The sequence below is a fragment of the Phacochoerus africanus genome, chromosome 8 (assembly GCF_016906955.1).
Source record: "Phacochoerus africanus isolate WHEZ1 chromosome 8, ROS_Pafr_v1, whole genome shotgun sequence".
Taxonomy (NCBI): Eukaryota; Metazoa; Chordata; class Mammalia; order Artiodactyla; family Suidae; genus Phacochoerus; species Phacochoerus africanus.
The window spans coordinates 91,770,023-91,797,004 of NC_062551.1; the positions used below are offsets into that span (position 1 = coordinate 91,770,023).

At 40.1% G+C, this 26,982-nt stretch overlaps 1 protein-coding gene across 5 annotated transcripts in view; it reads left to right on the top strand.

Annotated features, from left to right (window-relative positions):
- LOC125134260 (protein argonaute-3) overlaps positions 1 to 26,982 on the top strand; it is a 141,701-nt gene that overhangs the window by 100,943 nt on the left and 13,776 nt on the right. For all 5 annotated transcript variants that reach the window (XM_047793328.1, XM_047793330.1, XM_047793329.1 and 2 more), the window contains 5 exons: positions 10,005 to 10,164; positions 12,004 to 12,094; positions 18,019 to 18,213; positions 18,550 to 18,684; positions 21,420 to 21,521. In XM_047793328.1, the coding sequence (XP_047649284.1) occupies positions 10,005 to 10,164; positions 12,004 to 12,094; positions 18,019 to 18,213; positions 18,550 to 18,684; positions 21,420 to 21,521 (683 nt within the window). The remainder of the gene's footprint in view (positions 1 to 10,004; positions 10,165 to 12,003; positions 12,095 to 18,018; positions 18,214 to 18,549; positions 18,685 to 21,419; positions 21,522 to 26,982) is intronic.

Genomic DNA, 26,982 nt, shown 5'->3' on the forward strand with positions numbered 1-26,982 from the left:
TCTCTATTTTGTTCTTCTTCTTCCCTATTTTGTTAGCTAATAGCTCTTTTGCCTCTCTATATAAACTTTATCTTTTTTTAGGGCTGCACTGGCGGCATATGGAAGTTCCCAGGTTAGGGGTTGAATGGCAGCTGCAGCTGCAGGCCTATGTCACAGCCACAGCAATGCAGGATCCAAGCCGCATCTGTGACCTACACCACAGCTCACAGCAACACTGGATTCTTAACCCACTGTTCGGGGCCAGGGATCAAATCCACATCCTCAGGGATACTAGTCAGATTCATTTCTGCTGCACCACAACAGGAACTCCGACAATTAACAGTGTTTAAAGTCTTCTGTTCTTGAACATTGAATATCTCTCTGTTCAAAGCTTCTTTTGGAGTTCCTGTCGTGGTGCAGTGGTTAACAAATCTGACTAGGAACCATGAGGTTGCGGGTTCGGTCCCTGCCCTTGCTCAGTGGGTTAAGGATCTGGCGTTGCCGTGAGCTGTGGTGTAGGTTGCAGACACGGCTCGGATCTCTCGTTGCTGTGGCTCTGGCGTAGGCTGGTGGCTACAGCTCCGATTCGTAGCCTGGGAACCTCCATATGCCGCGGGAGTGGCCCAAAGAAATAGCAAAAAGACAAAAAAAAAGAAAAAAGCTTCTTTTGATTTCTTTTGTCAGAGGTTTATAGTTTTCCTCATTTAGATTTATGTCTGAGTATACTGGTTTTTTCTTTTAATGCTAGTGTTAATGGTATTGTGTTTTTAATTTTAAATTCTAGTTGTTCATTTTAGGAAAACAGTTGACTTTTGTATGTTTATTTCTATCCTGTAACCTTGCTGTAATCGCTTATTAGTTCCAAGAAGTTTATTGTCAATTTTTTTCATATTTTCTGCATAGACAGTTATGTTCTTTGTGAATAAAGACAGTTATTTTTCCTTCCCAATCTGTATACTTTTATATCTTTTTTTTTTTTTTTTTTGCTATTTCTTGGGCTGCTCCCACAGCATATGGAGGTTCCCAGGCTAGGGGTCGAATAGGAGCTGTAGCCACCGGCCTACGCCAGAGCCACAGCAATGCAGGATCCGAGCCGCGTCTGCAACCTACACCGCAGCTCACGGCAACACCGGATTGTTTAACCCACTGAGCAAGGCCAGGGACCGAACCCGCAACCTCATGGTTCCTAGTCAGATTCGTTAACCACTGCGCCACGACGGGAACTCCTTATTATCTCTTTATTGCGTTAGCTTAGACTTCCAGTATGAAGTGGAATAGCAGTAGTGGGAGGAGACATCCTTGCAGTGTTTCTAACCTTAGGAGTAAAATATCTAGTTTCTCAACAGTAAAACATGATGTTAGCTATCGACTTTCTACAGTTGTTTCTTATCAAGTTGAGGAAGTTCCCTTTAATCCTAGCATGCTGAGAGTTTGTATTATGAATGAATGATGGAGTTTGCCAAGTTTTTTTCTGTATCTATTGATATGATCATATGATTTTTCTTTTTTTTTCCTCTTAATATGATTGATTAATTGATTTGGGGGTTTTATGGGGGGGGTTGTCTTTTTAGGGCCTCACCTGTGGCATATGGAGGTTCTCAGGCTAGGGGTCGAATTGGAGCTGTAGCCACTGGCCTACAGCACAGCTTAAGGCAACACCAGATCCCTAACCCTCTGAGTGAGGCCAGGGATCGAACATGCATACTCATGAATACTAGTCAGATTAGTTCCATTGAGCCACGATGGGAACTCCTGATTAATTGATTTTTTAATGTTTACCCAGCTTCATGTGCCTAGGGTAAATCCCACCTTGTCATTATGTAATCTAATTCTAATCTTTTGTTGAAGATTTTTACATCTGTGTTCATGAGAGATATTGATCTATAGTTTTCCTTTCTTGTAATGTCTTTCTGGTTTGGGTATTAGGGTAATTTTGGCCTCAGAATCACTTAGGATGTATTTCCTCTGCTTCTCTTTTCTGGAAGAGATTGTAGAAAATTAGTATTTCTTCCTTGAATGTTTGGTAGATTTCACCAGTGAAACTATCTGGGCCTTTTCTTTTTTTGGAAAGTTATTAATTATTGATGCAATTTCCATAATACAGGCCTATTCAGGTAATGTATTTCTTCTGCATGAGATTTGGTAGTATTATTCAAGGAATTGGTCTGCTTCATGTAATTCAACAAATTTGTGGGCCTAGATATTCTTTTATTATCCTTTAAATATCCTTGGGACCAATGACCCTATTTTCATTTCTGATATTAATAATTTGTGTCTTCTCTTTTTTTCTTGATTACTCACACTAGAGGTTTATCAATTTCAAAGATATTTTCAAAGAACCAGCTTTTATGGTTTCCTTGATTTTCTCTGTTGATTTCTTATTTTAAAGTTCATTGATTTCTGTTCTAATTACTAATATTTTTTCCTTCTGCTTGTCCTAGGTCTGTATTGTTCTTCTTTCTCTATTTTCCTAAGATAGAAACATAGATTATTGATTTTAGATTGATCTTCTATGCATTCAGTATCATAAATTTTTCTGTAAGTACTGCTTTCACTGCATCCCACTAATTTTGATAAGTTATATTTCATTTTCATGTTACATAGAATTATGTAGTTTAATATACGCATATTTTGGGATTTCATGGCTATCTTTCCATTACTGATTTCTAGTTTAATTCCATTGTGGTCTGAAACAATACTTTCTATGATTTCTATTCTTTGAAATTTGTTAAGGTGTGTTATGGATCGGAATGTGGTCTTTCTTGATGAATGTTCCATATGAGCTAGAGAAGAATGTGTGTTCTGCTGTTATTGAGTGGGTATTCTATAAATGACTCTTAGAGTCAGTTGATTGATAGTACTGTTCAAGTCCACCATATCCTTATTGATTTTCTGCCTGCTGGATCTGTCAGGCACTCCACTACAATAGCAGATTTGTCTACTTCTCCTTGCAGTTCTATCAGTTTTTGCCTTATTTATCTTGGCATTCTTTTCTTAGTTGCATATGTGTTAAAGACTGTCCTGTCTTCTTAAAAAATTAGCCCTTTCACCTTTATTCCTGATGATTTTCCTAGTTCTGAAATTTACTTCCCTGTAAAAATAATATAGCAACTCTAGTTTTCTTTTCCTTGGTGTTAGCATGATATATCTTTCCGTATCACTTTACTTTTTTATTTTTTATTTTTATTTTTTGCTTTTTAGGGTCACATATGTGGCATATGGAAGTTCCCAGGCTAGGGGTTGAATCAGAGCTGTAGCCACTAGCCTACACCACAGCTATAGCTGTGACCTATGCAGCAGATTGTGGCGATACTGGATCCTTAACCCACTGAGCCAGGCATTGAACCTGCATCCCAGTGCTCCCAAGACACTGCTGATCCTGTTGCACCACAGCGGGAACTCCTTTTTTCTGGTTTTATTTATTTATTTATTGTCTTTTTAGGGCCACATCTGTGGCATATGAAGATTCCCCCTGGCTAGGGGTCAAATCAGAGCCGCAGCTGCTGGCCTATGCCACATCCACAGCAATGTGGGATCCGAGCTGTGTCTACAACCTACACCATAGCTCACGGTAACACCATATCCTCAACCCACTGAGCAAGGCCAAGAATGGAACCTGCATCCTCACGGATCCTAGTCGGGTTTGTTAACTACTAAGCCATGAAGGGAACTCCCTTTTTTATGGTGTTAAATGAGCATTTTACATATTTCATTTTCTTTCTTCTCTTATATCAATTATACTTTTTTAAAAATTTTATTGGCTTCCCTAGATTTTGCAGTATACATTTACAACGAATCTAAGTTCACTTTCAATAATTCTATACCACTTCACAAAGTATAACCTTATAGCAAAGTATTCCCAATTCCTCCCTCCTGTCCTTTACATTTTTGCTGTCATTCATTTCACCTATTCATAAGGTATAACCTCTCAATACATTGTTGCTATTATTGTTTTGAGCAGTTATCTGTTCAATTAAGAATAAGAAAGTAGGAGTTCCTATTGTGGCTCAGTAGTAACAAACCAGACTAGTATCCATGAGGATGTGGGTATGATCCCTGGCCTCACTCATTGGGTTAAGGATCTGGCATTGCTGTGAGCTGTGGTGTAGGTTGCAGTTGCAGCTCAGATCTGGAGTTGCTATAGCTGGGACGGAGGCCAGCAGCAGTAGCTCCAATTAAACCCCTAGCCTAGGAATTTCCATATGCTGCACCTTCAGCCCTAAGAAAAAAAAGAAAGAAAGAAAGAAAGAAAAAAGAAAAAGTGAAAGATTTTATTTTACTTTTATTTATTTATTTCTTCTCTGACCTTCCTTTTTTTAATGTAAATTTGGACTATATAAATTTTCCTTCTCTCTAAAAAATGTCTTTTATCATTTCTTGCAAGGCAAGTCTACTGTCTTAGTTTTTTTTTTTTTTTTTTTAATTTGTGTAAGAAGGTATTTCCCCATCACTTTTAAAAACTTACTTGTTGGAGTTCCCATCGTGGCGCAGTGGTGAACGAATCCGACTAGGAACCATGAGGTTACGGGTTCGGTCCCTGCCCTTGCTCAGTGGGTTAACGATCCGGCGTTGCCGTGAGCTGTGGTGTAGGTTGCAGACACGGCTCGGATCCCGCGTTGCTGTGGCTCTGGCGTAGGCCGGTGGCTACAGCTCCGATTGGACCCCTAGCCTGGGAATCTCCATATGCCGCGGGAGCGGCCGAAGAAATAGCAACAACAACAACAACAACAAAAAAAAAGACAAAAAAAAGACAAAAAAAAACTTACTTGTTTATCTTTGCTTATAAATCAAATTATCCACTCACATAGTTTCAAGTGTTAAATCATTCTGAAATTCTTATTTTCAAAAACAACCCCTTTATAGCCATCATCCCATTTATTTTCCTCATATAAAACTTTCATTATTTGCCACTTTTTAAATCTAATTTTTGTTTCTTAAGTGTAGCTACCTGTATTTCAGCCCTCTTTTGCCAGAGCCCTGGGATCTCCTATATTTGGTATCGGTGACACCTTCCTTAAATCAATCAATTGGTGTCTTTTTTTTTTTTTTTTGGTTTTTAGGGCCACACCTGCAGCATATGAAAGTTCCAAGGTTAGGGGATGAATCAGAGCTACAGCTGCCAGCCTACACCACAGCCACAGCAACACCAGATCCAAGCTGCATCTACGACCTACAGCACAGCTCAGGGCAATGCCAGATGCTTTAACCTACTGAGCAAGGCCAGGGATTAAACCTGCATCCTCATGGATACTAGTCAGGTTCTTTTTTATTTTTCCTTCTTTCTTTTTTTTTTTTTAAATTACTCAGTGAATTTTATTACACTTATAGTTGTACAACGATCATCACAACCCAATTTTATAGCAGGTTCTTAACTCATTGAGCCACAACGGGAACTCCCTGGTGTCAGATTTTGATTGTAGTTTTCATTCCTTCTGATGTACTGTTTTGGAGTTCCCATTGTGGCTCAGCAGGCAAAGAACCCGACATAGTGTCTGTGAGGATGTGGGTTCAATTCCTGGTCTTGCTCAGTGGATTAAGGATCTGGCATTGCCACAAGCTGCAGCATAGGTCACAGATGGGTCTCAGATCCTGAGTTGCTGTGGCTGTGGCATAAGCTGCAATTGCAGCTCTGATTTGACCCCTAGCCCGGGAACTTCTATATGCTTCAAGGCAGCATTTAAAAAAAAAAAAAAAAAAAAAAGGAGTTCCCATTGTGGCACAGCAGAAACAAATCTGATTAGGAACCGTGAGGTTGAGGGTTCGATCCCTGGCCTCGCTTAGTGGGTTAAGAATTTGGCATTGCTGTGGCTGTGGTGTAGGCCAGCAGCTGTAGCTCCGATTTGACCACTAGCCTGGAAACTTCCATATGCCACAAGTGCAGCCCTAAAAAGCAAAAAAAAAAAAAAAAAATCTAATGCACCGTTTTAATGGGTGTGTTCCTCAGTTGACTATTTGTTAACAAGATTTTGTGTCTATGTGTGGTAAAATATACATAACTTAAATTTTACGATTTTAACCATTTTTAAGTACACAATTCAGTGGTATTAAGTACATTTAGAGCATTGTTCAAACATCACCACTGTCCATTTCTAGAACTTTTTCATCAACTCAAACAGAAGTGTACCCATTAAACAATAACTTCCCATCTCCATCCACCAACCCCTAGTAGCCTCTATTCTACTTTCTGTCTCTATGAATTTACTTATTCTAGTAACTCATATAAATGAAATCATACAATACAAATCCTTTTGTTTCTGGTTTATTTCACTTAGAGTAATATCCTCAAGGTTTGCCTAAGTTGTGGCATGTATCAGAATTTTATTCCCCCTTTTGTGGCAAAATATATATAAAACATAAAATTTGCCATTTTAACAAGTGTACAGTTCAGTGGCGTTAAATACATTCACACTTTTGTACAGTCATCACCACTATCCATCTCCAGAGCTTTTTCATTATCTCAAACTGAAACTCTGCAGTAACTCCCTCCTCCCCTTTCCCCAGCCCCTAGAAATCTGTATTCTTCCTTCTGTCTCTATGAATTTGACTATTCTATTTACCTCATAAAAATGAACCACATAGTATTTGTCCTTTGATGACTGGTTTATTTCATTTAGCATAATGTCCTCACAGTTTGTCTGTCAGATTTTTCTTCCTTTTAAGTCTGAATAATATTCCATTGTAAGCTCCTGCTGTGGTGCAACAGGACCAGCAGGTATCTTCAGAGCGCTGGGATGCAGGTTCAGTCCCCTGCCCAGCACAGTGGGTTAAGGATCCAGCGTTGCCGCAGATGCCCCTTAGGTCACAACTGCAGCTCAGATCTGATCCCTGGCCTGGGAGCTCCATATGCTGTGGGGCAGCCAAAAAAAAAGGTATCCCGTTGTATGTATGTATACATTTTATTTATCTATTCATCTTATCTGGGCACTTGGATTACCTCTACCTCTGGGCTATTGTGAATATTGCTGCTTTGAACATGAATATATAGTTCCAGTCCTTCCTTTCACTTTTTGGGGGTATAGTCCCAGAAGTGAAAGTACTGAATCGTATAATAATTGTTGTAGTTTTTTGAGGCTTAAATGCTTTCCACCGAATCCACACCATTTTGCATTACTATCAGCAATGTACAAGGTTCTTATTTCTCTACGTTCTTGCCAGTACTTGTTACTTATTTATTTTATTTTAGCTAAGCTTAGTGGGTGTTAAGCAGTATCTTGTGGTTTTGATTTGCATTTCCCTAATGACTGGTGCTGTGGAACATCTTTTCAGGTGTTTATTAGCCACTTGTACATCTTCTTCAGAGACTATCTATTTAAGTCCTTTGGTCGTTTTTATTTGGATTGTTTGGCTTTTTTCTTGTTGAGTTATAGAAGTTACCCTGTAATTGTTTCTGCAGTTACTGGCTTCATCAGCTTTTGCTTCTGATAAGCTGATCTTGGCTATAATTTTGTTTTGGGGGGCGGCAGTTTGCTGTTACCTTAGTTCTCTGATGGATCTAAGACCAAGACAAGTCATTTATTTTCAGTTCGTTCAGCTTTTTTTGTTATGAGGATGGAAGTGATGACTTCTAATGTTTTACCTGTTGGTTCTATAGCCAATGTTCAGAGTTGTATTTCTGAAAGACAAGTCTGATTTTATCCCCTTCCCTATCGCTCCCACTTCAGTAGTTTTTCATTATACAAGTGATAAAAATTGATAAGTAGGATTATCTTCCTAGGGTTTACATGTTCTAATCCATGACTTCCTACCTCTTCAGAATTCATCTCGCTTTGTTTTTTTCCCCACAGGAACTCTGTTTTCATCCTCATCCTTCTACCTGTACTGTCTCTCATTAACCCACTTTCCACCCTTTACCAAATAAATGCACATTCTTCTTTTGAATTTTAGTTTCAGACATCCCTTCCTTGGAGAAGCTTTGCTTGACTTCCCTGACAAGGTCAAATTCTCTCACTATTATTGTGTTATGACACCGTGTATCCCTCTGTGTTGTTCATAGTTGTAAAGTTAAATTTGAGGTTATTTAATTAATGCCTCTTTCTCTGACTAGACAATAAACTCTCTGAGGCCAAAAACAGTGTTTCTCCCCACCCCTTTTTTTGGCTGTACATATGGCATGTGGAAGTTCCCTGGCCAGAGACTGAACCCACGCCACAGCAGCAACCTGGGCCACTGCAGTGATAGTGCTGGCTCCTTAACCCACTGTTCCACAAGGTAACTCCAAGAATGATAGCTATCTTAACTCATCATTGTACTGAGCTTCACACAGTACTAGCATGATTAGATGGACATTAAATATTTGTTGAATGAATGAATAAATCTTTTCAGCCGGGGGGGGGCGCAGTTTGTCAGTATCTATAAAAATGTTAAATATCCATACCTCTGATTCCTGAAGCTGTAGTTATACAAAGTAAATATACAAGTGTTATTCAAAGCATTGTTTGAAATAAAGAAAACGTGCAACAGGAGTTCACATCGTGGCTCAGCGAAAATGAATCTGACTAGTATCCATGAGGACACGGGTTCCATCCCTGGCCTCAATCAGTGGGTTAAGGATCCAGCATTGCTATGAGCTGTGGTGTAGGTCGCAAACACAGCTCGGATCCCACGTTGCTATGGCTGTGGCATAGGCCAGCAGTTGCAGCTTTGGTTCAGCCCCTAGACTGGGAACCTCCATATGCTCCAGGTGCAGCCCTAGAAAGACAAAAAAAAAACCTGGAATAGGCTAAAAATATGTCAGTGTATGAATGATTAGATACCTTATGGTGTTTAAAAACAGAGTAACTACTGCTGTTATAAATAATAAGGGATGTATATATGTAAAGATTTGGAACATAATATATTATCAAGTGAATATGACAAGTTGCACAATAGTATGTAGTATAGTCTCAATTTTGATTTTTTTTCTCTCCCCGCCAATTGTATATGGAAGTTCCCAGGCCAGGGATCAAATCTGCCTACACCACAGCTGCAGCAGTGCCATATCCTTAACCTACTGTACCATAGCAGAAACTCACTCAATTTTTATTTTAAAGTGTTTTCAATTTGTTATATATGTAAGACGTTATATACATTGAAGTCTTCATGGTAGTTAAAATTGCAAGAGGAAGCAATGAGATCCTGGGGAACTATATCTGGTCACTTATCATGGAGCATGATGGAGGATAATGTGAGAAAAAGAATGTGAATATGTGTGTGTGACTGGGTCACTTCGCTGTACAGTAGAAAATTGACAGAACACTGTAAACCAGCTATAACGGAAAATATAAAAGTCATTTAAAAAAATTGCAGGAGGGGAAAAGGGACAGAAAACAGGGTAAGGAAAGGAACAGGATAAAAGCTTTTATATTGTACTACTTTTGTATTTATAAATTAAAGTTTGGAGAATAGGATTGAAAGCTGTAAGTATACTATGATTATAGTGTTATTAAAATAATACAAGTGAGAAATTACTGGAAAAGAGTATAATTAAATAGTAATGAGATTATATATGAAAATTTTCATTTATTATATTATTTTTGTGATGACAATTTTTTTTTTGTCTTTTTGCCATTTCTAGGGCGGCTCCCGCAGCATGTGGAGGTTCCCAGGCTAGGGGTCTAATCGGAGCTGTAGGAGCTGTAGCCGCCGGCCGACGCCACAGCCACAGCAACGTGGGATCTGAGCCGCATCTGCAACCTACACCACAGCTCGTGGCAATGCCAGATCCTTAACCCACTGAGCAAGGCCAGGGACCAAACCCACAATCTCATGGTTCCTAGTAAGATTCGTTAACCATTGCGCCACAACGGGAACTCCAACAAAAATGTTTTTTTATATGAAGAAAACAACTGGAAAAAATCACTAAGTACTTAAGCTAATCTTCAAGGCAGTATACTTTAAATTTTAATAACGTTGTTTTAATATTGGTTTAATTTTTGATATCCTGTAAAACATTGATGTATTTCACAGGGGAAAACATACATAGCAGCTTAATTTTTAGTAAAATTTGACCTTTTTCCTAACTAGAGGTATTTGTATTTATTTCACAGCGGAGGTGAAACGTGTTGGAGATACACTTTTGGGTATGGCCACACAATGTGTTCAAGTCAAGAATGTAATAAAAACATCCCCTCAAACTCTCTCAAATCTGTGCCTAAAGATAAATGTTAAACTTGGAGGGATCAATAATATTCTTGTACCTCATCAAAGGTAAGATAAGCTAATCACCTAATAAAATATTCATTATTTTTCATATCTGAATTTTTCTATGTATTGCCATATCTAAGATCTGTGTAAGACACAACTTTGATAATTCCTGCCATGGGAGATAAGTAGTCATTTTGGCAAAAAGTTTGATAGGCAAAATTTAAGAGATTCCTTTATGGGAGTTCCCATCGTGGCGCAGTGGTTAATGAATCCGACTAGGAACCATGAGGTTGCGGGTTCGATCCCTGCCCTTGCTCAGTGGGCTAAGGATCTGGTGTTGCTGTGAGCTGTGGTGTAGGTCACAGACGTGGCTACAGCTCCAGTTAGACCCCTAGCCTGGGAACCTCCATATGCTGTGGGAGCGGCCCAAGAAATGGCAAAAAGACAAAAAAAAAGAGATTCCTTTATGAAAAATCCCTCTCACCTCCATTTTCATTTAGTATGCAAAGTACCTCTTCTCTGGGTGGAAAGTATTGAGAGCTTTGTTTATTTCTCACTGGAGAGCCCATCTTGAAGAATTTTCTCTTTTTTTTTTATCCCTTTTTTTTTTTCTTTAGGGCCACACCCACAGCATATGGAGGTTCCCAGTTTAGAGGTCTAATCGGAGTTAGAGCTGCCAGCCTACACCACATCCACAGCAATGCAGGATCTGAACCACGTCTGTGACCTACACCACAGCTCACGGTAATGCCGGATCCTTAACCCAATGAGCAAGGCCAGGGATCGAACCTGCAACCTCATGGTTCCTAGTCAGATTCGTTTCCACTGCTCCAGAGGGAAACACAAGAATTTCCTCATTGATAGTCAACCCCATATCGTGAGGCTACCTGCCTAGAAAATGAGAGAAGAAAGTAAGGTCTTAGGGTGAGGTTAGTGGAGGAGGCATGTCAATCAATTAAATCAGTTAAGTAAGCCGTATCAACTCCTTCTGCAGTCAGTGAGACAACAGATATTACTGTTAGATTGTCATCATGTCCAAGAGCTCTCAGGAAGTATGAGACATGATGACCTAGGAGTAGTGTGCTGGGGAAGAGGCTGTTTGGAGAATTGAACGAACTGATTTCCTTTCAACAGCTGAAGCAACGAGGGCTCTAAAAAGTTAAATATCTTGATCAGTATGCACCATGAATAAGCATTAGAATAAGGATGGACCTATGTGTATTTGACAGAAAGGCTCTTTTTTTTCCTGTTCTTCCATACTGCCTCTATTTCCCAGCCCTATTAACTGTAAAATGATATTCATAAATGAGATCAATCTAGAATTTTATCAACAGCTCCAAGAACTAAGAGAAACAGTCATTTGAATCTTAAATAATACAGTTTTAAAATTAAATGAAGTACTAGCTACTTCATGACTCTTAAATACATGTTACTCAAATTTTATACTTTAGGTCAGTGCAGGCAGGGGGAGTAGTAGACTCCCATAATCCCTTCCAGTATAATTTAATGATTCTTTATATCCTTGAGAGATTACATTGGCTTAAAATGAAAGTAGATTAAAGAGAGATTGATACAAATTAGTAGGTTAATATGAGGAAGTTTATCATTTTATGCCTATTATGAAGAATACTAGCAGCAGTTGACCCTTTGCAACCACCAGCACCACTGCCTAAGGCTCTGAATAAGACATTGGATACTCATTATGATAGCTTTTGTTTCACTTACTAGGGATTCATGAATTAAGAGAATAAAGCTGTCAGTAGTTCAGGTCTATGAAGCTTTCAATAAAGGACCTCCTCTAGGCTGTGCCAGCAATTGGCAGTTGTGTTGTAGTAGTATGAAACAGTAAAATAGATAATGAAAAAAATGAATTATCTAACTCTTTTTAAAAATATGTTTAAGACCTTCTGTGTTCCAGCAACCAGTGATTTTTTTGGGAGCAGATGTCACTCATCCACCAGCCGGTGATGGGAAGAAGCCTTCTATTGCTGCTGTGAGTATCGTTAGACAGGCTAATCTTATCTAAGACAAAGATCAACATTTTGGTTGCAGCTTTTCTGAATTTTTTTTTTTTTTTTTTAGGGCCGCACCCATGGCATATGGAGCGTTCCCAGGCTAGGGGTTGAATCGAAGCTGTAGCTGCTGGCCTACGCCACAGCCATAGCAACACCAGATCCCAGCCGTGTCTGCGACCTACACCACAGCTCACTGCAACACCGGATCCTTAACCCACTGAGTGAGGCCAGGGATCATACTTGCATCCTCATAGATGCTAGTCAGATTCATTCGTCTCCACTGAGCCACCATGGGAACTCCTCAGCTTTCTGAATTTTAAAGACATTTTCTTTGAAGCCAACTTTCATAAGTACACGTAAAGTTTTTAAAATATATTTATGAAGTTTTATAGTACTACATATAGAGTAAGATATATCTAGAGCCAACTTTCAAATATTCTTTGGGTTATTGAAAAGAATGATTATTCTCTGGTTTGGAGGCTACAAGTTCCATTGATATCTATTAAATCAACTTTATTAATTATATTACTCAGTTATTCTGTATCCGATTTTGATTTATCTGCTTGATCTCCCCATGATTATGTATTTTCAGTTACTTTTTATAATTCAAAGAATTTGTTTCTATATTTCAGTAATGTCTTTGTTACAGAAAACTGCATTATGCATAAGCTTGGTGGGTTGCATTTGTTTCAGTATAAAATATCTTCCACCTTTGTCCAGTTTAATACTTTGCCCTTGAATTCTTTGTTTTAACACTGCCTCTCTTACTTTTAACATCTGCCTGTTATATCTTATGCCCACTTTTATACTTGTAAAATCTTCTGTGTCCATTCAAGAGTGTTTTTTTTATAAATTTCATAAAGCCAGATGGGATATTTTACACAACTTGAAAATTGCTTGATTTTAATAAATGCCAACATTTTTAAAATGTCAACATATTTTAGGCACACTTGATAAATTTCAGGAATTAAACTGTAAGACTATTTACATATTTTTCTATCATCCATTGTAATCTTTACTTAAATTTTTATTTAAGAAATCTGATAAATCTTAATCTCTCCTTGAAATTAGTAGTAATATTAAAATTTTAAGGAGCTCCCACTGTGGTGCAATGGGATCGGCAGCATCTTAGAAACACTGGAACACAGGTTTGATCCCTAGCCCAGCATGGTGGGTTAAGGATCCTGCATTGTCCCAGCTGCAGCTTCGGTCATGACTGTGGCTTGGGTCTGATCTGTGGCCTGGGAGTTCCATATGCTGCAGGGCAGCCAAAAATTTTTTATAAAAATTAAAATTTTCACATATGATACCAAAGCCATTTTCTTTTTCTTTTATTTTTTTCTTCTTTTTCTTTGGCCGCCCTGTGGCATGTGAAGTTCCTGGGCCAGGAATCAGATCCAAGCCACAGTTGCAACCTACAGAGCAACACCAGGTCCTTTAACCCACTGTGCCAAGCAGGGGATCAAACTTGCATCAGTACTGCAGAGACACCTCTGATCCCAGTATGCCACAGTGAGTACGCTGCAAAGCTGTTTTCATTAATGAAGAAAATTGGCTCTTAGGGAGTTCCCTGGTGGCTTAGCAGTTAGGGATTAGGCATTGTCACAGCTGTGGCTTTGGATTTCATCCTTGGCACAGGAACTTTTGCCGTGAGTGTGGTCAAAAAAAAAAAAAAAGAAAGTTGACTTTTATCTATTAAAAATTATGTTTCTGGAGTTCCCGTCGTGGCGCAGTGGTTAACGAATCCGACTAGGAACCATGAGGTTGCGGGTTCGGTCCCTGCCCTTGCTCAGTGGGTTAACAATCCGGCGTTGCCGTGAGCTGTGGTGTAGGTTGCAGACGCGGCTCGGATTCCGCGTTGCTGTGGCTCTGGCGTAGGCCAGTGGCTACAGCTCCGATTCAACCCCTAGCCTGGGAACCTCCATATGCCGAGGGAGCGGCATTTATAGCAACAACAACAACAAAAAGACAAAAAAATAAAATAAAATAAAATAAAATAAAAATTATGTTTCTTTGTATTCTTAATGTTATGCATAAACTGTACATTTAAAGTGTCCTAGAGGTAGTATTGCACCATCTCTGATGTTCATTATTATGTTCTTACAGAAAATAAAATGATAAAAAAAATTCCCAACACTTACTTTGGATTTGCTATCTTAGGGTGGTTTTCCAAGAATGCTTAAGCACATTTAAATTCTTTTAGACTTCTGGGTTGTTGTTGTTCTTTTTTCCTAAATCCATTTCTACCAAATGTTAATTTTCTTTTATAATTATCAGGGGTCTTGTAAATAGAATGTGACTCTTTTTGCATATATCTTCTCTTCTTAAGAACTTAAAGACCAGTGTGAAAATCAATGTAAGTAATAAATGCCACATAGGGGAGTTCCCATTGTGGTTCAGTGGTTAACAAACCTGACTAGTATCTATAAGGATGCGGGTTCCATCCCTGGCCTTGTTCAGTGGGTCAAGGACCCAGCGTTGCCGTGAGCTGTGGTGTAGGTCACAGATGCGGTTCAGATCCCAAGTTGCTGTGACTGTGGCCTAGGCCAGCAGCTGGAGCTCCAATTCAACCCCTAGCCTGGATGCAGTACTAAAAAGACGGGGGAAAAAAAAAAAAAAAAAAAGGCCACATAGGGAATTAGTTGTGGCTCAGTGGTAATGAACCTGACTAGTATCCATGAATATATGAGTTCAGTCCCTGGCCCCAGTCAGCGAGTTAAGGATCCCCCATTGCTGTCAGCTGTGGTGTAGATAGCAGACGCAGCTCAGAACTGGCGTTGCTGTGGCTAAGGCAGAGCCCACCAGCTACAGCTCGGATTCAACCCCTAAGCCTGGGGACTTCCACATGCCATGCATGCAGCCCTAAAAAAATAAAATAAAATAAAAGAGTTCCCGTCGTGGCACAGTGGTTAACGAATCCGACTAGGAACCATGAGGTTGCGGGTTCTATCCCTGGCCTTGCTCAGTGGGTTAAAGATCTGGTGTTGCCGTGAGCTGTGGTATAGGTTGCAGACTCGGCTCGGATCCCATGTTGCTGTGGCTCTGGTGTAGGCCGGTGGCTCCAGCTCCAATTAGACCCCTGGCCTGGGAAATCCATATGCCACGAGAGCAGCCCAATAAATGGCAAAAAAGAAATAAATAAATAAATAAATAAAATAAATGCCACATGGAATAATAAATACTGCCATGATAGTGCTGTAAGTTAAAATTGCAAATGTATAGTGTGTTTGGGGAATTCCAAATGCAGTGAATTGAAATGTAGTATAGCAGGCTGTGTGGCAAGATTTTGTGAGGGTTTTTTTGCCATCAGAAGCAGTATGAATTTATTTTTTAGTAGTGAGAGAGAAACGGTCAGGTTTCCTTTTTCTTTTTTTTAACATAGAGAAGATTAAGAAGAAGTAGATGCAGTTCTGTGTTCATAAAGAAGTAGACGGGTTCTAGCTTACTTTCTTGTGATTATTTTCTAATCTAACCTAAGACCAAAGAGAAATGTAAAAAAAAAATTTTTAAGAGCTGAACCTGCAGCATATGGAAGTTCCCAGGCTAGAGGTTGAATCGGAGACATAGCTGCCAGCCTACACTGAAGCCACGGCAACACCAGATCTGAGCTGCATCTGTGACCTACGCCGAAGCTTATGGCAATGCTAGATCCTTAACCTACTGAGTGGGATCAGGGATCAAACCTGCATCCTCATAGGTACAATGCCAGGTCCTTAACCCAGTGAGCCACAAAGGAAACTCCTGGAAGTTTGTACCTTTTGACCCATTTCACCTATACCCCACCCCTTTGTCAACCACTGATCTGTTCTCTTTATCTATTAACTCAGTTGAGTTTTTCGGTTTTTTGGTTTTAGAGTCCACATGTAAGTGACATCCTATGGTATTTGTCTTTCTCTGCCCTGTTTCACCTAGCTTATGCCCTCAGGGCCATCCATGTTCTCACAAATGGCAAGATTTCATTCTTTTTTATAGCCAAATAATATTCTCTTATATGTATATGCCACATTTTCTTTATTCATTCATCTATCAGTGGACACTTAGGTTGATTCCATGTCTTAGCTGTTATAAATAATGCTGCAGTGAACATGGGAGTGCAGAGTTCCCCTTTTTGTTTTATTTATTTATTTATTTTTCTTTTTAGGGCAGCCGTCACCTGCGGCATGTGTAAGTTCCCAGGGTAGGGGTTGAATCAGAGCTGCAGCTGCCAATCTATACCACAGCCACAGCAACACAGTATCTGAGCTGTGTCCATGACCTACACCACAGCTCACAGCAATACCGGATCCTTAACCCACTGAGTGAGGCCAGGGATCGAACCCAAATCCTCATGGGTACTAGTCAGGTTCGTTTCCTGCTGAACCACAACGGTAATTCCCAGAGTTCCCCTTTTTTAAACATAACTTTGGTATAGATACTGCCCTGGAAGAAAGAGAAGCTGGAGGTAGAACAACCAGCTGGTTCTTGGCCCAGGCTCTGATTACAGTGATGTGTGGACATTTTTAAATATTCTGATTCCAGAGATCATGCTTCAGTATGTCTGTGAGTGACTGCAGTCAAAGTGAACTTATAAGTTCACGCTTCAGAGTTCCGTCTGCTCCAAACACATAACAATATTAAGACACAGAGAGGGAGTTCCCGTCATGGCTCAGCAGAAACTAATCCAACTAGTATCCATGAAGACACAGGTTTGATCCCTGGCCACGTTCAGTGATTTAAGGATCCAGTGTTGCCATGAGCTGTGTTGTAGGTCACAGATGTGGCTTGGATCTGGCAGTGCTGTGCCTGTGGCGTAGGCTGGCAGCTATAGCTCTGATTTGACCCCTAACTTGGGAACCTCCATATGCCATGGGTGTCACCCTAAAAAGACCCCCCGCCAAAAAAAAGAAGACACAGAAAGAGAAAATTAAGATAACTACTCTCAAAACCAAGATTAACTTCTTTGGGGACCAGATACAGAGCATAAATACAAATCTATAAGACTAAATATAGGAGTTCCCTTGTGGTGCAGCAGGTTAAGGATCTGGTGTTGTCATAGCTGCAGCTCAGATTCCATCCCTGTCCCAGGAGCTTCCATATGCTGTGCATGTGGCCACAAAAAAAAAAGACTTAAGTATAGATTCCAGGCTTCTTGTCTAGAACATTGCAGTAAAAGAGGAAAAATTCTTTTCAAATTTATGAAACAATTCTAAGATGATGCCAAAGTCTTTCTGGGGAGGTTTCCTAAACTGTAAGGGCTGTAAAGATAAATGAAGGAGTTCCCATCATGGCACAGTGGAAACGAATCTGACTAGGAACCATGAGGTTGCAGGTTCAATCCCTGGCTTCACTCAGTGGATTAAGGATCTGGCGTTGCTGTGAGCTGTGGTGTAGGTCGCAGATGTGGCACAGATCCCACATTGCTGTGGCTCCGGCGTAGGCAGGCAGCTACAGCTCCAATTTGACCCCTAGCCTGGGAGCCTCCATGTGCCACAGGTGCAGCCCTAAAAAACAGGCAAAAAATAAATAAATAAAAAGATAAATGAAGGATTTGAATGGGCCCTCTTTTTTATATATCTCCCTTTTCTTCTCTCTGTGTACATTTTTTTGGTCTTTCTATCCTTACTAATATTTAAGTCTACCAGCAATGTCTATAAATTAGAATCAAAATGTTAAATATGAAGTACAACCTACTTATAGGAAAATAGTTTTTGATCCTAAATTGGGTCTTTTATTCTGTTCTTCACTGGAATTATCTATTTTTATTACTTTCAGAATGAATAGTTATATGTAGTTAAGGTTATATTAAATACAAATTTAAATGAAATCCGTGTACTTTTTTTTCAGGTTTTTTTGTGGTAAAATTCATATTCGTATAGTTTTGATCATCCTAATTGCTATTTTTTTCTTACCTTTTCCAACCTAGGTTGTAGGTAGTATGGATGCCCACCCAAGCAGATACTGTGCTACAGTAAGAGTTCAGAGACCCCGTCAGGAGATCATCCAGGACCTTGCCTCCATGGTCCGAGAACTTCTCATTCAATTTTATAAGTCAACTCGGTTCAAACCTACTCGTATCATCTTTTATCGGGATGGTGTTTCAGAGGGGCAATTTAGGCAGGTTGGTTACCTGGGATTCTCATCATCCTATTGTTAAATCAGATACTGTGTTTATAATATGGTATCTACTTCTAAAGCTAGAGGCCTTAATTAAACTGAGAGTTCCTAAAGTCAATTTTTGTCACTTCCTTAGATTTTTCCCTTTTAAAATGTTTACTGTGTTTGTGTAAGCTCTGATCACTAAAACCACGTTCTGATAATAGCTAAGATGGAATAGAGAGGGATAATTAGCTATAAAGTGATGAGATTAGGAAATCCTGAGAATCAGTATCTTACTTTGAAGTATGTATAAGAGAACAGCTGACTCTGTCAAATCTTTCCATTTCATCTTCTCTAGGTATTGTATTATGAACTACTAGCAATTCGGGAAGCCTGCATCAGTTTGGAGAAAGACTATCAACCTGGAATAACTTACATTGTAGTTCAGAAGAGACATCACACTCGATTATTTTGTGCTGATAGGACTGAAAGGGTAAGCTTACACCTGTTGAAATACTTTTATGAGCAAAGTTTTTTCTAGCATAGTTCATAGAGCACTTAACAAAGGCTCTCTGCCAACAGTAGAGTTTCTAATATATATAGTAGTGGGTTACAATAAAGCAAGTTATGAGTATAGAAGCATCAGTATAGGTTAATTTTTAATACTCTAGAACTTCTAGTGACACTCCAAATACTCAGAATCCCATTATATATTTTTGTTGTGAAGAAACTCATAGTTTTAAATTTGTTCTTTTTATTCATATTTTCTTTAAATGTTCAGAAGAGAAAAGGTATGTTCTCTTTTTAAAATACCTTGTGAAAATTATCTTTACAAGCAAGGAACTTTCTGAAGTTATTAGTGAAAATTCATGCAAACTAACTTTCATTTGCAATGCTCTGTCCCCATCCTGCAAACCTTAGAGCAGAGAAATCTGAGGATTGCAAGGGTCACTGTCCCCTTGGGAATGCAGTTTAAGAGAAAAACTGAGAAAGAGAGGAGTATGTCTTGTCTTTGGCATGTATTTGGTCTTTGACTATACTCATTGTGTAAATTTGGGCTAGTAACTTCACATCTCTGTGCCTGTTTCTTTCTGAACAGGGTTTGGACAATATTAATATTACCTTATTTGAGTTTTTGAGAGGATTTTAAAAACTTAAGTATGTGATGTACTTAGAATGGTGCCTGGCACATTCTAAGCCCTCAGTCAAAGTTAGTTGCAGAGTTACTGTCGTGGCTCATCAGAAACGAATCTGACTAGTATCCACCAGAATGCAGGTTCGATCCCTGGCCTTGATCAGTGGGTTAAGGATCCATTGTTGCTATCAGCTGTGGTGTAAGTTGCAGACTCTGCTCAGATCTGGTACTGTGGCTGTGGAATAGGCCAGGGGCTATATTTCCAATTTGACTCCTAGCCTGGGAAGCTCCATATGCCGCAGGTGCGGTCCTAAAAAAAAAAAAAAAAAAAAAGTTAGTTGTAGAGTGGTGGTAATTGTGGTAGTAATAGAGAAAAAGAGGTCCCAGTAGCAGACACTGCTCTAGATATTTTTTATAAATTTAACTCATTTAATTCTCATAAACAACACCATGAGGTCCTTATTATCCCCATTTTCCACAGGAGGAAACTGTGCCATGAAGGTTAAATGACCTCCCAAGGTTACAAAGCTAGAAATTTGTAGAGCTCAAAATAAGCAATCTGGAGTTTCCTGGTGGTGCAGCGGGTTAAGGATCCAACATTGTCACTACTGTGCCTCGGGTTCAGTTCCTGGACCCATAACTTCCACATGCTGCAGGGGTGGCCAAAAAATAAAATAAAATAAAAAGCAATCTGGCTCCAAAGTGCTCTTAACCACTGTCCTATACCACATCTCTAATAGCAGCAATGATAGTTTTATTTTGGCTTCCATGTTGTTAAAGGCCTTTGACACCAAATTACTAGGCACATTTCTGTACCTAGAAAACCAAAGGTTTCTTCAAAAGTTGTATTAGGAAAACTTAAGTTAGATTTAATGATTACTAACAACTGATGTTTAATTGTGCCTTTCTTTCATTTGCTTGCTTTTTTTCACCTTTGCTCTAAATACAACTAATCATAATAGATGAGAGGTAATTATAAATGAGGAGAGAGACACAGAGAGGAAAATACTGGACCCCAGATTTCATGACTAGAAACTGGCAGAGCTGTCATAAGAACCCAGGCATTCTGCTGCCTCTCTAAATAGAGGAAAACTTTTAATATATGTATAAATTAGGAGATTTATGTGTTAAGAAAAGCATAATTTGGTAAATTATGAACTGTTTTCTTTGTTTTGTGCTTTGGTGAAGGTTAGCTGGTTATAGTTACACAACTTTAACTCAAACCACCACCTGATAGGAGTCCCTCACACAGCAGAAATAATGTCTGAGTCAGTAAAATAGTTTCTGATTTGTTAGCCATGTAAACCTCAACTTATAATTAATGATTTTAAATGTTAGGGATAAGAGGGGAGTATACATATGCATTTTAAACTGTTTTATTATGAGCTTTTCGTCATTAGGAATTTTGAACTGTTTTATTCACATCACGTATCCACTTAGAGAAAATTGTGGTGTCTTTTTCCTTATAAGATACTGAAACTGCTAATATGAAATAGAAGGAATGGGGTCTTTTCAGTCCTTTCCATGTTTGACTCTCTGTTCTGCCCTGTATTATATGCTATTGGGCAAGTTATTTTCTATTCCGGAGCTGTAGTTACACCCACCTCTCGCAACAAATGGAAATAATGCCTAACATGCAGGATTATCAGGAAGAGAAATAATGTGTGTTAAGTACCTGACATCTAAATGGTTAACAAATGATGGCTCTAGTTGATGCTGTTGTCAGCATTCTTTCCCTCTAAAAATATAGGGTTCTCCAAGGAAAATGTTAATTTTCATAAAATTACACATTCAGGAGTACCTGCCATGCACAGATACAATAAATTGGAGCACTTCTATATGTATTAGGATCAACTAATAGCTAAGCATCAGTGGAGACTAATAATTCTTATTAGCTCTCACTTTCAGCAACTTTTAAGAATAGGAACTAGGACTAGAATAAGGTCTGCTGTTAATGCCTGCTGAAGTAATATTTCAAGCTGAAAGTAGTGAAACATGGGATCAGCCTATGTATTTAAACCTTTTGAAAAGTGCTTTCAGACACATTCCTTACCTTTGTCTTATTTGTTTAAACTTTGACCAAACAAATCTAGGTTGGAAGAAGTGGCAATATCCCAGCTGGAACAACAGTTGATACAGACATTACACACCCATATGAGTTTGATTTTTACCTCTGTAGCCATGCTGGAATACAGGTAAGCCTTACTCTGGTCAAATGTTTTGATTCAGGAACTTCCACTCTTAAACATGTTTTTTAATTTCAGAAAAAGGAGAAAGAAATACTCTTCTCTGGATGAAATTAGGTGAAACTTTCAGTAATTAAATTGTATCCCCTTTGTCATCTTGAGAGGGACTTTTTTTTTTTCTTTTTTTTCAGGGCCGCACCCACAGCATGTGGAGGTTCCCAGGCTAGGGGTCTAATCAGATATACAGCTGCTGGCCTACACCACAGCCAGAGCAACAACGCCAGATCCGAGCTGCATCTGTGACCTACACCGCAGCTCACAGCAACACCGGATCCTTAACCCACTGATCGAGGCTGGGGATCAAACCTGCAACCTCATGGTTCCTAGTCAGATTCATTTCCACCGCGCCACAACAGGAACTCCTGAGAGGGACTTATTTTTATGAAAATACCAGAATATAAGTAGCCTAAAAGAATACATCTCTCTAAACTGGGTCCTTAAGGTAAAACTTTAAAAAAAATGTAAAATACCTCATTGTTCCTTTGTACATGCTTCTCTCTCTCTCTCTTTTTCTTTCTTTTTTTTTTTTTTTCTTTTTAGGGCCGTACCCGCAGCATATGGGAGTTCCCAGGCTAGGGGTCGTACCAGAGCTGCAGCTGCCAGCCTACACCACAGCCACAGCAATGCAGGATCCAAACCATGTCGGTGACGTACACCATAGCTCATGGCAACGCCGGATCCTTAACCCACTGACCGAGGCCACAGATCAAGCCGGCATCCTCATGGATATTCGTCAGGTTTGTAACCCACTGAGCCACAACAGGAACTCCCCATATGCTTCTTTTGGATGATAATACTTCATAGAAAACTTTGACTTTTTTTTTTTCTTACCACCTCACAGCATATGGAGTTCCTGGGCCAGGGATTAGATCCAAGCCTGCAGTTGAAACACAGGATCCTTTAACCCACTGCACCAGCCAGGGATAGAACCTGCATCCTACTGCTGCAGAGACACTGCCAATCCTGTTGCACCACAGTGGGAACTCTGAAAACTTTTATATTTGCTGGCAGATATTGGGCATGTGAAAGAGTTTAACTGTAGAATTACTACTTTGTTTCAGTTAAATAATTTTAAGACTTTCCTTATTTTCAGAAAATTTTTTTGTTAATTTGTTAGCTATACTTAACAGAACATAAGCTTTGGAGTTCCCTGGTGGCTCAGTGGATTAAGGATCTGGTGTTGTCCCTCACTGCTGTGGCTCTGGTCCCTGGGAACTTCCACATGCCACAAATGTGGCAAAAAAAAAAAAAAGAGAGAGCGAGAAAGCATGAGTTTTAATTCAGTGCTTATCAAACTTTCCAGCAGTAGAGAGTGAATCCACATTCCCAGGATGTCTGAGAATGTAGCCTCCAAACTACTTTAGTTGACTTGCCATTGGTTAAATTAGAAATCTCTGGAGTTCCTGTCCTGGCTCAGTGGTTAATGAACCCAACTAGTTTCCATGAGGACGCGACTTTGATCCCTGGCCTTACTCAGTGGGTTAACGATCCCGCGTTGCCATGAACTGTGGTATAAGTCACCGATGCACCTCAGATCCTGCGTTGCTGTGGCTGCAGTGTAGGCCGGCAGCTACAGCTCCTATTCAACCCCTAGTCTGGGAACTTCTGTATGCCGTGGGTGCGGCCCTAAAAAGACAAAAGACAAAAGAAAAAAAAGAAAAAAAGAAATTTCAGAAAGATATACCTAATTTTATATCTGTATCTTACAGCTTTATATGTCCTATGTATACTAAACCCACTTTCATTCTTGTGGCTTTAAAATTACTGTTTGGAGTTCCCGTCGTGGCTCAGTGGTTAACGAATCCAACTAGGAACCATGAGGTTGTGGGTTTGATCCCTGGCCTTGCTCAGTGGGTTAAGGATCCGGCGTTGCCGTGAGCTGTGGTGTAGGTCACAGATGTGGCTCAGATCCCGAGTTGCTGGGGCTCTGGCGTGGGCTGGCGGATACAGCTCTGATTCCACCTCTAGCCTGGGAACCTCCATATGCCGCGGAAGCGGCCCCAGAATGGCAAAAAGACAAAAATAAAATAAAATTACTGTCCCACTCATTTATATATGTTCTTATATCTGCTCCTCTTTACAATCCGTGGGATACATTATCATGGTGGGTAGTAACAGCGAAACAAAGTTATCCCCCTTCTGAGATAAAATCTATATGATTTGAGTACATACTTTAACCTTCTGTTTCCTTCCATATGTCCTGAGGAACACAACACTACTGCTATAACTTTTTAATAAATATAACAGAGGGGAGAAAAAGATTCTCTGTTCATGTAAATTCTAAATGCTGGTCACACATTTTTTTTAACTCTAGAGCTTTTAGATACCATTGATATGCAAATGGTTATTGTAAATATTCAAGATAGTAGCATTTCTCCAATATATTTAATCAAAAACTTTAGAGACCAGTTTTTGTGGGAACACCAAATTGAAACCTTGCTGTAGTCAGCAGATAACCAGGAATATTTCACAGGGACTAAAGACAGTTCTTTACACATCTTCCCAGCTTTATTAGAGTTTTCAAACTTCTCTGAGATCAAAAAGAAGAGTATTGTTTCCCACCAGCCAAAATTAAAACCAAATCATTTCTAACCAGCATACGAGATAATTTTTTCATATCAGTGCTTTTAATTTTGCCAGTGAGTAACAGATCCTTTACCAACATTCTGGGCAAATTCTGCAACTTCTTTTTTTTTTTTTTGTCTTTTGTTTGTTGTTGTTGTTATTGTTGTTGTTGTTGCTATTTCTTGGGCCGCTCCCGCGGCATATGGAGGTTCCCAGGCTAGGGGTTGAATCGGAGCTGCAGCCGCCGGCCTACGCCAGAGCCACAGCAACTCGGGATCCGAGCCGCGTCTGCAACCTACACCACAGCTCACGGCAACGCCGGATCGTTAACCCACTGAGCAAGGGCAGGGACCGAACCCGCAACCTCATGGTTCCTAGTCAGATTCGTTAACCACTGCGCCACGACGGGAACTCCAAATTCTGCAACTTCTTAACCTTCATGTTGGTTGTAAATCTAATTAAAGCTTGGTTTTCCCCTTCTGTACCCTCCACCTGCCCAAGACAAGCTAAAGCTTTGGTCCCAGTGTTTTGGATAGAGGAGAGGATCATGGCCTGCCTCTGAGATAACTCCGTCCCTGCCTCCTTCTAGGACTCTAATTCATCTGGGATCACTGATTGCCAGAATGTCAGCAGTGGGAAGGTGACACAAGCTTTTCTGTAGTCCATTCTGATTCTAATCATTTAGCCTCCATGGAGTTAAGGGCCCTCAAAGGGTAGCAGTGTCTTTCTTTGGCCCCTTCAGTGGTATAGACCTCAATTCCCCCAGCTCTCTCTTTAGGTTAGATATCCTATTGCATGGCTCCATGGCTCCTGCTTCTCTATTCAATTTCCTTTTTTTTTTTTTTGGCCACATCCATGGCATGCAGAAGTTCCTGGGCCAGTGATCACACCTGAGCCACAGCAGTGACAATGCCAGATCTTTAACCTGCTAGGCCACCAGAGAATACCCTTAGTTTCTTTTTTTTTTTTTTGGTTGGCTTTCAGAACTGCTTCCAAGAACTCTTACCACTCTAGCCCTGTGGAGTCAGCAGAGTGGGACTATGGACTCTGAGCTCAGGAAGTATCCAGTTGGAAAATGAGATAATAGTCTCTCCCTTTCTAACAGTCTCTCTTTTGCACAACTGATTCTTTTGGAGGGCCCCTTAATTGTCTTCAGGGGAGAGAAAGCCTCTCCTCATAGCTAAAATTCCATATTTTCACAACACCCTCAATCTCTTCCTATATTGAGAGGACAGGGGTAAGATGAGAATAGGCCAGACCAGGGATTTGATAGTAAGACTAGCTTCTAATCTGACTAGCATCTGTGAGGACACAGGTTCAATCCCTGGCCTTGCTCTGTGGGTTAAGGATCTGGTGTTGCCATGAGCTGTGGTGTAGGTCACAGACAAAGCTCGGATCTGGTATTGCTGTGGCTGTGGTGTAGGCCAGCAGTTGTAGCTCCAATTCAGTCCCTAGCCTGGAAACCTCCATATGCCATGGGTGCAGCCCTAAAAAAGACAAAAAAAAAAAAAAAAACCTGTCCTGGAGTTCCCGTCGTGGCGCAGTGGTTAACGAATCCGACTAGGAACCATGAGGTTGCGGGTTCGGTCCCTGCCCTTGCTCAGTGGGTTAAACGATCCGGCGTTGCCGTGAGCTGTGGTGTAGGTTGCAGACTCGGCTCGGATCCCACGTTGCTGTGGCTCTGGCGTAGGCCAGTGGCTACAGCTCCGATTTGACCCCTAGCCTAGGAACCTCCATATGCCGCGGGAGCGGCCCAAGAAATAGCAAAAAGACAAAAAAAAAAAAAAAAAAAAAAAACCCTGTCCTGAACTGTCCCCTCTTAGTGAGCCCTTAAGGGTGAGTGGTTGGCTCCAAAGCTTGGTAGCTCTTTAGAATATAGGACACTTGCACCTTTAGTCCCCTGCTTTGGGCCTTAGTTGAAATGCTAAGACAGCTTGGGGGGAAATATCCCACTTATCGTATTGTTGGAAACATATTAACTGAGTGGAGCATGTGACCCACCAAAAGAAATTCTTCTGAAGAGATAAATGCATCTGTTGAAAAGTGGGGAGTATCCTAAATTATAACTTTCTAATATGAATCTCCAAAATTTCAAAGATGTCCTTCACTGTTATTTAAAATTCCTTTGACTCCACTTTCATTAGCTCCCCTTACTATTTTCTGTGGGTTCCTAACCTTAGTCTGTTACCCCAACACTCAGCATATGACCTGTTCCTTTTATCTCACTAAGAAATTATATTATCAGTTATGCCTACTTTCTTCCTTCCTTTCTCACAGGAAAAAGAGTCAACCTGTAGGATTGTTCTCATTTGCTCAGTCCTGCCTTAAGCTGGCCAGTTATCCTCTTTCATGTATCTTCAGTCTCTTCTGAGCTTCTGATTCTATTCCCTTAGTTTATAGTTATCCCTATCCTAAAATAAATTCCTTGATTTTGCTGTTCTCCTTTAAGTTATTGCCCCATATCTTTCTTCCATTTGTCACCAAACTATTCTTAAAAGAATAGCCTAAACATACCCACCAGAAGGGCTGAAATTTAAAAAGACAAACAGGGAGTTCCTGTCATGGCTCAGTGGAAACAAATCTGACTAGGAACCATGAGGTTATGGATTTAATCCCTGGCCTTGCTCAGTGGGTTAAGGATCCCACATTGCCATGAGCTGTGGTGTAGGTTACAGACATGGCTCGGATCTGGCATTGCTGTGGCTGTGGCGTAGGCTGGCAGCTGTGGCTCCGATTAGACCCCTAGCCTGGGAGCCTCCATATGCTACGAGTGTGGCCCTAGAAAGCAAAAATTAAAATTAAAAGACAAACAGTATAAAAGGACATAGAGCAACTGGAACTCTTA